This window comes from Desmodus rotundus, chromosome 2 (genome assembly GCF_022682495.2).
Source record: "Desmodus rotundus isolate HL8 chromosome 2, HLdesRot8A.1, whole genome shotgun sequence".
NCBI classification, from domain to species: Eukaryota; Metazoa; Chordata; class Mammalia; order Chiroptera; family Phyllostomidae; genus Desmodus; species Desmodus rotundus.
In genome coordinates this window covers 149,853,685-149,867,169 of record NC_071388.1, presented here as the reverse complement: position 1 = coordinate 149,867,169, position 13,485 = coordinate 149,853,685, and the positions used below count along the sequence as shown (strand labels likewise).

At 35.5% G+C, this 13,485-nt stretch overlaps 1 protein-coding gene across 1 annotated transcript in view; it reads right to left on the bottom strand.

Annotated features, from left to right (window-relative positions):
* PSMD14 (proteasome 26S subunit, non-ATPase 14) overlaps window positions 1–12,587 on the bottom strand; it is a 93,050-nt gene extending 80,463 nt beyond the window's left edge. Inside the window, exons 1-3 of the mRNA XM_024579834.4 lie at window positions 12,332–12,587; window positions 6,390–6,515; window positions 4,083–4,134 (exon numbers count right to left, since the gene is read on the bottom strand). Of these exons, the coding sequence (XP_024435602.1) occupies window positions 4,083–4,130 (48 nt within the window). The 5' untranslated portion in view covers window positions 4,131–4,134; window positions 6,390–6,515; window positions 12,332–12,587. The remainder of the gene's footprint in view (window positions 1–4,082; window positions 4,135–6,389; window positions 6,516–12,331) is intronic.
* Between the last annotated feature and the right edge of the window lie 898 nt (window positions 12,588–13,485).

The following is a 13,485-nucleotide window of genomic DNA, read 5'->3' as shown; positions in this document are numbered from 1 at the left end:
GACTTAGCTATGAGAAGTTCCATCTGCATGCTTCTTTGATTACCAGTGTAGGCAAGTCTCACACTGATTCTTAAAGCTTTCGCTTAAAGGCGGCCATTAATTTCCAACTCACAACCCAGTGTTCAAAGTAAAATCATGATAAGGCTAACTTCAAAAATGACAGGAAAGTATAACCCTGTAATGTGTCTGAAAGGTAAAAGGTCAGAAATATTTCCTATAATTGATGACTTTGCCTTTAATCTCTTCCCTTATACGTACTCTCCAAAGTAGAATTACTCTTCAAAACACAGAATTAATTCTCTCACAACACTGCTTAAAAAAATCATGAAACTACAATGTTTATGGGATAAAAAAGTAAAACTCACTAAGAATGGCATTCAACACTTTTCATAATCTTCTCCAAAGTCTTACCACCTTCTCCTCTCATTATTTCCCCTCACATCACCTATTTGCTAGCCTTTCTAACGTCTTGGCGTAATAATCTAAAATTTAGCTCAAATATCACCTCCTGAAATCTAGCCCATTTCCTCCTTTTTGTGGAAAAAATTAAACCCTACATCCACTATACTTACAAGTCATATTATTTATAACAAGCACTAATACTCACTTATTCAAAGCAGTTAATATGTGCCAGGCACTTAAAACATAATTGCCATGTATCTGCTAGAATGTAAGGGCCTAGATTAAGTAATGATGTTCTTAATGACCCTGGTAATTCCCAATAGCGTAACACTCGGCACACAGATTCTTAAAATATTGCCTAAATATTCAAATACAAGATAAAAAATGCCACTGACATTTTACTTGTTTCATTTACATTTAAGCTTACTTTGTTTCTAAACTAAAATGGACCCGGACTTAAACTAACACTTTTAGAGACTGGAGACTATGCTTTGGTTATGTGCATCTCTTGGATTTTGTCACTGCTTTTGGAAAAAGTTTAGCTGCCAAGACTAAGTTGGGATAGTTACAAAGACAATCAGGTAGCCAAATTACAACACTAAATGCTTTTAATACAATCATCTCACATCTTTTAGTAATTTCTACTTTGTAAGCACTTCAGCAAAGTAAATTTAAAAACATTTGAAATTTAAAGCAATTAGTTTACAAAATCTAGTATTTCTAATAAACCATCTGTTTCTACTTCAATCTAAGTTATATTGAAGTAGGAGACTATGGACAGATTTAATTATTTTAGCCTACCCCTGTCCAAATAGTAATATTTTTAAATGTACTATTAAAAAATATGACTTTGCCCTGGCTGGTATGGCTCAGTGGATTGAGTGCCAGTCTGTGAACTGGGGGGTCACCGGTTCGATTCCCAGTCAGGGCACATGCCTGGGTTGCGGGCCAGGTCCCCAGTAGGGGGCGTATGGGAAGCAGCCACACATTGGTATGTCTGTCCCCCTCTTTCTCCCTCCTTTCCCCTCTCTAACAATAAATAAATAAAATCTTTTAAAAAAAGACTTTAAAAGAAGTTGCTTTATAGGTACAGACATTGTAACAAAGAACTAAGAAAAAGTAGCATGATAAAGCTAACAGAAGAGAAAGTTTTAAGAAAGACTCTGTGAACAGTGTGGAATATCGAAGTCTAGTTAAAAGAGAACTAAAAGTAGGTAAGTAGACTTGGCAACTGAAGCAATTTCAGGGCAGTAATGGAGGAGGCCAGAATATTAATCTCAGGAGAGTCAGTGGAGGTAAGGAAGTAGAATATGTGAGTATAAGCTATTATTTTGGAAATTCTAGAAATAAATGGAAGAAAAGGCTTAATGTCAGGGTACGGTGAAGTTTTGTTGTTTTTAGGATATAGGAGACTCAAACATCTTTGTAGGCAGGGGACAGCGGTCAGTGGAACCAAGTTTTAAGAGAGGAGGGGATCAGAGAGTAAGCTGATGTCAGCCATGGAAAAGAGAAAGGCTACTTCTATTCAGAGAAAGGTAAAAGTACTTAGAATTTATAAAAAACCCTTTTCTGCACTTCTTCCCATGTTTTAAAAGGGCCATCTGCAAACTTACCAGCAAGTTTTTTTGAAAAATATGAGAAAAATTCTGCCTTTTCCACTAAATGGTAAGATAGTAACATTCTCTACTGATTTTTGGAAGGTAAAACAACCTATGTCTCCTTTACTACTTTTATTGGCTGCTATGCATTAGCTAATAGCAACAATGACTATTACCAATCCAAAGGTAATGACTTATTAAAAATAAATAATACACTTACCACTTTATTCTTGTTTATTAAAAGATAACACACTTAACATTTCATGTTGCAAAAGTAACATCATAAGTATATGACAAATTAGTCTAGAACAAGAGTAAAATAAATTTTATGAAAAAAATTTATCCCTTTAATACCCAGTATTTGATAAAGGAGATATCACAGAAATAAGAATGCACACAAATTATTCCTTTGAGGGTTTGTCATCTGATTGGGCAGATGAAACACACACACAAAATGACAGATTCTTACACAATGTATTTTTAACTTCAAATAAGAAAGTAACTGAGGACCCAAGGGCTGACTGAATTATCACAGACCAAAGACAAGTTATTGAACCAAAACTTAGTTTTCCGCTACTGCAAAGGTTTGCAGTGGTCACTGAGATATGATGTAGCTCAATTTGCAGTAAGTAAAACCATTATTTCATGGCCAGCAATTTCCCAGCATGGATATATAATGTACTGCATCTAATGCTTAAGGGAAGTTATTGTGGTATTTAAATTTGATGCAACTTCTGTGAAATTTCTATTAAGGCAACATCCTTACCTATCTATAACTTGCAGGTAAATTTGCAGTATCTAACGCATCACCTCAGCTTACTTCTGACATTTTCGTATGTCTTAACATTGTTACTGTTAATTTCAGAATAAGTGAGGGAAATTCTAGAAGCTATCTAGAATATTCATGAAAGTATAGAAGTAGCTTTGGAAGCATCAAGTTCAGAAATTCTTAGGCTTCTTAAGAGACGGATTTACATCTTGCAAAATTGAAGAATCATGAAGAAAAAGGCTGACAATAGGGAAACATGAGAATATTTAAAACTAACAAAAGTAAATGAAAAATAACTGAAGCCTATGCAAGGATGCAATATATAGAATCACAAACTGAATTCAACATTCTAAAAAATGTATTAGTCATAATACATTAGTCATGATAGAACGAATCAAAGAATTATTGAAAAAGTAACTCTAAAACATTAAAAATTTCATGAAATTTCAAACAAAATTGTTTCTTACACAAAATATAGACTACTTTGACTGAAAGAAGACAAAGTCATTGATAGTGATATGGAAATGAGGTAAAGTAGGTAATTAAAAGGGTTCTAAAGGTGGGTTATAAAAATAGTGCCAAAATTTGGTAATAAAACAATTCATTATATAAAAGAAAGGAACAACACATAGTCATCTTGCTTATCAACAGAGCAGTAAAATGATAGTTAGTATAGAACTCAAAAGAAGCAGAAATTTCTTAAGTGAAAGTAGAGAGAACACCCTGAGACAGAAGTCTATTTGGAGGTCATTTGCCCAACAGCACAAGATAAATGATAACATTAAAACAACAAAAACTCATTTAATTTTAATAAGAATGTAAAAAATATGTACCAAATTTAAAGAAAAAAGAGATTTAGTAATTCATCCATGTATCATAATTACTAACAGGAATTTATCAGTCTTAAGATTGTACGTACAATCATTCTATGGGTCAGTTTTCTGGATCTTACCAAGAATATGCCATGTTTACTTTTTCATGTGTTAGTCTACATTGTAATCCTCCCAATAAGATATTTTGAGTCCCTTTTTTACTAAAAGGCAAGTTGATAATCTCACATATCCCAAAATTTTTAATCAAAGCAAATAGAGAAAATTCCAATTCCTAGGTGAAAATTAAATTAAGATAGTAGAAAATGTTCTCCATATGTTACTTAGCGTTGAAATACAGCAACCAGCAATAAGGTGAGCTTCTTACCACAAGGTTATCTATCTATGAGGTGATTATCTTGAGAGTGAATTCTTTCTCTTTGGATAACTAGAAAAAGGCGTGCAGTTTACACACAAAGAAATATTGAGTGTCTATATACTAACCTGGCCCAGTCCAGGCATACCTCCTCCAAGTCTAAGAAGTCTGTCCATGTTTCTAGAAAACAGAAAGAAAGGAAAACGTTTTTAAGCACAAAAGTGTTTACTCAATTGCTATCTATATAATTCACCTTCAGTCACTCAGTATGTCAAAAATATTGGTGGTAATTACAACACAACATCAGACTTCCTGTTAATTAACACCACATATTAATTCAAGAAGCTGTCTTCCATGCTAATTAACAGACCTTATTTTACTGCTTTGGTTTTGGGTTACCCCCAGTTTAAAGACAAGCAATCTTAGCATCATTTCAAAACTTTGCTATCATTAAGTTAATTATATTTTCTTATTGTTATCTAATAAAGTACCCGAATAATGAAAAAGAGCCTGAAATACGTATCCTATGTATGATTGAATTTCCTTCAATTTGTCCACAGTGTACAAATAAAAATCCTCACTTTTAAATTAAATTTTAACATCCTCATTAGTAAGTTCTGTGCTAATTAACTTACAGCTTGTCAGTTATCATCAAAACTACATGTGAAAGACATTGTGAGCAGATTATGGATCTCTGAATTAGCATCAAAGGCTTTTAAAAAATGAACTCATTATACTAAAAGAAATATTAAAAGTAAACATTAAATGCATTAAGATAGTGTTTTAGAACCTACACAGATGTTGTGTGTTATTTCAGATATTGTGGATATATGTACCTTTTTTGCTAAGGAAATTCAGCTGCTGTTCCCAATTATAACCTCAGAGTTAATCAAACGAGAGGATTAACTTTGAAACAGCAATCTGATTTGTTTTTTATATCTGCAATAACTATAGAAGACATTCTTATAAGCCTAAAACTTTCACAAAAAACTCAAAGGAAAAAACAGCAAGGCTACTAATATGGCCTCAAATACACAAAAAGGAGGAATCCAATTATAAAAATTAATATCCAGTACAACTAAATACTTGAACATGAAAACAAAGTATTTTTTTCTACTTGCTAGTAGGGTATGCTTTAGAAAATGGTATTACTACAAATATATTTTAAGTTAAATACTAACATGTTTGGTCATTTGTCCATATTGTTTCACTAGTTAAACTGCTATACAAACTGAAACTCAATAATGTACTTACGATTATTACTTTAGTGCCTTATCATGTTTGCTGAATCCTGCTAATAATTTAATCCTGAGGATATTTAACAATATTAACATTGCAAACTTTCTTCAAGTCCACATATAGAAGAGTACACAAATGATACAGCCATGGAAATTTCACAAAGTGAACACACCCCCACAATCACCACATAGATGAAGGAACAGAACATTATTCGCACTGAAGAATACCTCATGCTCCCTTCCCAGTCTCTACCACCCCACAAAGGTAGAATTCCAACTCGTAACAGCGGAGATTAGCTCTCCTATTCTTGAATTCTGTAGAAATGTAGTCACATACTTTCATTATCTGGCTTTCACTCCACAAGTTTGTGAGATTCACAACAAATAAACTCATTTTAAAAAGTGAAAAGGCACAGAAGAAAACTTGATATAGTCCAGACAAATTTCTGCTTTACAACCTTAACTCATACTCATAATAGCAACATTTACAAAATAAAATCTCCATCAAATTCTCACTAAAATTCTTCAACTAAAATATGGAATTCAGTACATAGCACTTTTTAAAGGCTATGGATAGAAAAAAAACCCAAAAAACTGTATCATTTAAAATATTAAAGACATTTCTCTAGAATATATTGTATTACCAAAGAAAAAAATTTTCTTTTGGACCATTTCAAGCTTACCAACTTAAAAACAAATGGAAAAAAGCCAACAGTATACAGTATGCTTTTAGACAGTATGTATACTCCAGGCCAAAGTCGATCCCCAGCTGTGTTCGGCTTATCTCATGCCCTGTGTTGTTTCTGATGACTTTACACAGACTCCAGATGCTGTGAATATACATGAGCAACGTAGGGAGCAGAGGGAAAGAAAATCTGGCAGGTCAAATTTGCGTTTTTAGCAAAATTAGATGTCTCAGCAAACAGGAAAAAATATTTAACAAACTAAAACACTTTAAGATAATCAGATCTTAACATTTAGAAATGAAATACACTGATAAATATTCTAAATCACACTACTTTTTATAACTTCACAGAAAGCAAACAAAACCAAAAATGCTAGTTAACTTTGATGAGTCCTTAAATCTGGTTATCTGATTTATAACTTGACATGTGTTACAAATAATATATTTTCATAACATCCTTGTATCATCTCCTGAAAGAATAGATACGAGTAAAACGCATTCTCAATTCTCACCTGGTCAGTAACTACAACTCCTGTGGTGTCAAGCTTCAATTTGTTGACTTTGACAAGTTTCTTCTAAATCAAGTTCTTGCTAATACTGGCAGGTATGATTTTAACCAACTATTTTTTCTCTCTCTCCTAAAAAATAAAAATAAATAAGATATAAGTACACTGAGAACTAAAAAGGAAAATGCAACAAGAGCTTTATGAGAAGCAAAATTCCTAAAAACAAAACAGAAATCAAAACTGACTTTTTAATTGCCAGAGGGTATAAAATGAAATACCATCCTGGAAGCTATAGGACATAGTAATTAATACTGTATCAAAACTTTGTTTCTAATTTTTTGAGCAGTTCTAGTTATGCATAAAAATTGACATGTCATGACTTTTAGTCTTTCTAAAGGTATTTCGACAAGCAACGAGAAAATTTACTTACATTTTTAAATAGAACAAAATTCATTCAATTACGCAATTACCATATTGGGTCCACTGAAACATTATTACACATCTATGATGCATTATGGAATCATTATAATGTTATCTGCCCTATATCCTGAAATTTGCTATTTTCATTATCCTAGAAATTAGTTCATTATTTCTTAATCCATTATTTCCAACTATGCCAAAAAAGACTAAAATCACAAGGAAATGAAAGAAAACCATCATCCAAAATGAAGCAATGGTGAAATACATTACAGCTACTACATCATCCTTTAGTTTTTATTGTGCTGCCCAAATCAACGCTTCATCCTTGAAAAAGATACAGAAGACTAGACATTATCGTTGTAGTCTTTTTATAACTGTTATTGAACACAGCTGGGAATTTAGAATTTTCCATATTCCACCCACAATGGCAAAGAGAGAACTGACAGAGATAAAAAAGTTTCACAGTTACTAGAGAATCACAAGATGAATGTGTAAAGAAAGAAGTAACAGCATTCTATTCTCTAATAATGGCAGTAAAACTGATGGTATAAGCTAGTGCTTGGGGGCCAGTACTGACATTCAGAACCAAAAAATGTTTGGTTGTAGGGGCTGTCTTGTATATTACAGGATGTTTAGCAGCATCCCTGGCCTCTGCGCACTGGATGCCAGTAGCGTCTATCCAGCAGGATAATCGCAAACGTCACCAGACATTGCCAAATGTTCTGGAAAGGGCAAAATCACTCCCAGGTAAGAACCACTGATATAAACATCTCAGATTATGCATCTTCAGATGGCAAGATCTTAGATTCATTTTCTCAAACTTAAGAACCAATGAGTACTGCAAACACTTTGGGAACTCTTCAGAAAGTTCAACATAGAACTACCATATGACCCAGCAATTCCACTCCTAGGTATGAGTCCAAAAGACGTGAAAACAAGTATTCAAAACAAGTACATGTGCATGCATATTTACAGCATCACTATTCACAACAGCCAAACAGTGGCAACAGCCCAAATGTAGATCAAACTCTAGGACTGTCTACATAAACAATGAAACATGGAATAGTATTCAGCTATAAAAAGGAATGAAGTACTGATACATGTTACAATGTTCATGAACCTCAAAACATTACGCCATATGAAAGAAGCCATGCACAAAAGGTCACATGTTGTATGATTGCATTTATATGAAATATCCAAAATATATAAATCCTGAGAGACACATGGAGATTGGCGATTGCCAGGGGCTAGGTGGAGGGAGTAAAATGGAGACACTGCTGAACAGGTTTAAAGTAATCAATTTTACTTTAGAATGATGGAAATGTTTAGAAACTAGATAGAGGTATTAGCTGTACAGCACTGTAAATGTACCGAATGACAATGTACTAACTGTTCACTTTAAAATGGTTAATTTAATGCCATATAAATTTCACCTCAATAAATGATCTCTTAAAAGGATCAATGAGCAAACAACAATATTTCTAAGACCAAAAAAGAAATACGACATTCTCACCCAGTTAGGTATTCAACAAGAAGGACTTCATCACACTCTATTTTACAACAAGAACCTGTTTTGCTAAAGAGATGTGTAACATTGTTTTATCTTTCATAATGTTGATACAGCTTATATGTAAATAAATGCAGAAGTGTAACACAAAGGTGACTAAAAGAAAATAATGTAGAAATGGAAAAAAAAACACTGGACTAACTCTAATTGGTGTTTATGAAGCTAAAAATAAAACGCTTTGCAAGCAAAGATGATGACCGTCCTCTCTTCAACAAAATTATGAACTGCCAATGTTTTCAAAAGTATTGCAGTTGGGAAGATGAAAAAGGTCTGGAGACGGATGGTGGGATGGTTGCACAACAAAGTGAATGTACCCAATGCCACTGAACTGTGCACCTAAATGTGGTTAACATGGTAAACTTTAGGTTATGTATATTTTTACACATACCAGAACTACAAGTGCAAGGAGAAGCAGAAGAAATAATGAGTTAGAGGGCCTGGTTAGAGACATTTTTTAAAATATGAAGCTTATCTTTACAAGATGGATATGGACCAGGTTTTTATGCATGATGGATGAGGAGCAGCTAAACACATTCAAAAGCTTACATGTACCTTCAAAACCAGGTAAATACAGAATAAAAATGTGTATTTTCTATGTTTAAACTATGTTAATATTTCTAACACACAACCCAGATGGTAAACGTGATGACTATTTTTCTTGGTATATAAGGGTTAAGAGCTATGATTCTGTAGTCCAAGTGCCGGCATCCAAATCCCGGCTCTAACACTTAGTAGCTCTGTGTCCTGGGGTCAGTCACCTCTCTCAGCCTCAGTTTCCTCATCTGGAAAATGGGGGTAATGATAGCACCCATCTCAAAGAGTAGTTTTGAGGATTAAAGACAACGGACATAAGTAATAGTTAACACAATGTTTGGCACAGTGTAAGTAAACAATGAACACTAGCTGCTGTCATCAGCACTACTACATAGGAGCACAGCTACAGTTCGTCCAATACAGATCCTTCTTCACACACAGTTTGCCATTTAGGGAGATTCAAAGCACTGGGCATATTTCACAGTACTAAATGAACCACAATGGAGAGAAGGGACTTGCATTTTGCAGAATTTACCAAAGGGATTTATAAAATTAAAGTGTTATAGTATAAAAGAGAATACTTCCAATTCTTAGGAATAAAAGCAATACAAAAAGTCTATGAATCTAAAGAAAGCTTTTACACCTATCAAAAGGTGAAAAACTCAAGAACTCACTCATGATATGATTAACTGTACTTGAAACATTTAGTGTTTAACTATATGTAACACGCCATACATATAGTAATGTATTTTAATTGGTAAAAACAGTACAAAGTATCATTACCTTCAAAACGTTAATGATTTTTTATTTTTTCATCTCCTGAGTTAATATCTGGTTAGAACTTGATATATAGTTAGATCATGTTCATGTTGTAATTAAAACATATCATTTTCAAATACCTGTAGAAAATTTATGGATACATGAAAAACCTTCAAAAAAAAACAGATCCTTCAAAATTATCTTAATCTGGATTAAGTATGTGATTTTTTTTTAACTTTTCAACCTTTTTACAAGGGACACAGTATCCCAATAATTCATAAAATTTGAACAAAATCATGAAACCCTTAGCTGTTTGGGTTTACCATTATGTTTCTTATTTTCCCTTTTTACTTTCCAACCCATGCTGTGGTTAAGTACTATTATTTCTCAGACTGATGCTAAGTCCTTTGTGATCTCACTGTATTTCTAATTCCTTTACTCTCTGATTTGTAGAAAGTAATTAGGAACTCTCTCACATTTAAGGGCTTTATCCAGTGGAAGATATACAAAGAGTCAACATTAAACTTAATTTTATAAACAAGATTTTGAAAGCAAGATTTTCCCCAATTCAGAACAGTGAGGATAGAATTATCCTAAGTATCTCTTGTGGTGTCTCCTAATTACATCATTCGAGTAAAACGGTTATTAAGTACTACCGTGTGTCTAAGGTAACAAAAAAATAGAGCCACTAAGAAACTTAGTGGCTTACGTTGAAAGAATTTACAATCTACCTGGGGAGCCACGACATAAACCCATGAAAAATGCATAAAGTGAAAGGATAGCAGAGTAGAGCTTGAAAGGCTCTAAGCCCAATCATACCTAGCTTTGAATCATGGTTTCAACACCTACTCGATATAGGATCTAGAAAAAGACAACCTCCTCAACCTCATCTATAAAATGGGGCCAATACCGACCTTGCAATTTCAAGCCTGTTGCAAGAATAAATACAAGCACCAAATATAGTGCCTGGAACATTCATAGACACTCAATAACTGTGTTATTGTTACTATTATTATCATCTTTGAGCTGGAAGAGATTACTGAATCCAATTCTCATTTTATAGATAGGACATGAAAATACCACAAAACAGAATATAAATGTCAAGTGAGTATAAAAAACAGGATATATGACAAGAGTAAGAAACCACATGAGTATTCAAGTAAGGCTTTCACAGGTGGACAGTGATTTGTGAAATGAATATTGCTTTTTACTGAAATTGAAAAAAATAAAAGCACAATTGCTTCTTGTTACTGACTTGCAAACACGGGTTCTGAACACAGATACTAAACACACAGTTTAGATGACAAGTATAATACAAAACAGAACGAACCCATGTCCAGGAACTTCAACTCCAGCTTTTCACTTAGAAGAGCAATATATTATTTCCTAACTACGGGGTGGGGGGTGGGGGCAGTGGAATCTCCTAAATTCAACAGGTGAGGCTTCACTGAAAGATCATGTGTTCAAAACTTCCTTCTGTTGGCCTGATGTAATTTTGTTCTGGGACAAACTTAAGACAATACTCAGGCTTTTCATTAAATACCACTTCACTAAATACATTGTAACTAGTTAATTCTGAGCCATTATATGTCTTAATCTCCTTAAATGCACAAAACACAGACAATTTGTGTGAACCATGTAAGTTAAACTTTGAAGGCTGGTAGGCTTACATGACAGGACAAGAAGGTCACCATTTTGTTAATCATCTCCACTAAAATTGTATTCAGTTCTTTTGTTATTGTTATTTCAACATTACCAATGACTGTCTTGTTGCTTTACTCATAAACATAAAGTCGTCAGCACTAAAAACATAATTTTGTGAGCAGTGAAAAAATTATTTTTGCTCTAAAACTATATTTCGATGCTAATTTTTAAAGCCTCTTTCCTGCCTCTCCCATGAAACCTTTATCAACTTTTAGTGCCATTTTAAAATTTCAATACTTTTTCACTCGTTCACCACTTACATTCAGACTCTTTCAAAAAAGTTTACATTTTTCTTCTTTTCACTTACACTAAGAATCGTCCCCACCAAAATCAGAAGATAACACACAGTGGAAGATTTCTACTTTATTGAAAACAGTAAATGCAATCAGTACGTCAAAACTCCTTAGTTACGACACATTGAAAGTTAGTTAAAAGGCACAGCAGGAATTACCGCACTAAGTTTTGAAGATGTTCAAGGTGAGAAACCAGTGATTCTCTGGGGTTTTTGTTTTTTGAAGGGAGTTGAAAACCTAACACTAAGAGTTAAGGCCTATGGGAAGGGCAAGTAATAAAGCAAACGTGCATTCAATTAGAAAGTTAATTTTATTCTTTCTCCCCTTTTTGCCTTGTATACTTTGGAGTTTTTCAAAATAGGGGTAACTATCAATAGAGCACAAATTCAAGCCATAAACACGGGTTCTCTCCCTCTTCAGGAAGGAGAGGTTCCCAGGATCTCAATTCAGTGGAGCAGACACGCCAGGAAGAAGGAGATCACACCCAGACCAAACTCTACCAGACACCCGGGTAGCCCGCGAGGAAGCAGCAGCAGCCCGTGCCCCTCCGTGCGGGCCCGGGCCTCCAGTGGCACCTCGGCTGGGCAACGTGACTCAGGAAAGCACGGCGCTGGCCGCGGCCTAGCGCGGCCGTCTCCGCGGACCTCCGGGACCTGACTTCCCCGTCTTACCTGAAGGCGGGCAGGAGTCCACGGTCTGGACCCTCGTCTTTTTGCTGCGGTGACGCGGCAGCGGCGGCTGCTGCAGCAAAGGCTCGGACTCGGTCGAGCTCTGGCTCCGCGAACCGGCGATGAATCAGCCCGATTCCATTCAAAAGAGTCGCCTGGGCCTCGGCTGCGAAGCACTTCCGGGTTCACTGCTCTGCTTCGGCTTCCGTTCCCCCGACGGCCAATTGGAGACGTCTCTGGAGTCCTGCCCGCGTCCCTGGAGGAGCGCCGGCGACTGTCGGCTGGGACGGCCCCACTCTAAGGTCTAGGCTGGGAGGGCGGGGCGGAATAGTGCAGCCCGCTCCAATGCCGCTGCAACACCCTCTCTTTTCTCTCCCCACCTCCTTGCGCCCCAGATCTGCCACGCCGGCCTACCCAGTCCGGGAGGTGACTGTCTAGGAAATGGAATTGCAGGATCGCAGACATCAGAACCCCTTTCGCTTTGGTTTTCACCGCGGTCACCTGAAAAGCAGAAGAGAAGAAGGAGGGGCGTGAAAAGAAGGGGAATCGGCCAGGTGCTTTTTCCCATAGTGCGATCTGCCGACCTTGTCTTTACCGCCTTGCAAGGATTGGATTTCAAGTAAAACCAACGTTACCAAATGTTAAAGTCACCTACTTTAAGCTCAAATTAATTTGCAGGGCTTAAAGAATCATTTGCTGATGTTTCTCCATGTAATTTGCATTAATAACGTTTTATCCATTATCTGCTCTCTGCTAGGTTTTAAGAGAGCGAACTCCCCAAAAATGACTACTGAAAGTATTTATCACACTTAGGTACAGGCTCTGTTTAAGGCAGCATGTTTACCAAGTCCCAGTCACTTGGTTAAATACATTGCAAATAGTAACCCTCTTTAAAACATTCATAAACCAAGAATGGTTATGAAGTCTATTGGGTGAATGGGAAGGAGGGATTATCGCATCTGAATCCAAAGCTATTTGAGAGGCACAATTACAGAGAATTTCCCTCTCAAAGATACTCTATCTAAAAAAAAAATGCATAGGTTATTTAAGCATAGGTAATATTAATTATATTTGGGTCCTCATCTTTATGTTTTCCCCAAAACCTATGTCTCCTTTGTTTACATTTTTGGTGAATGAACCCATCCTTCTACCAGTTT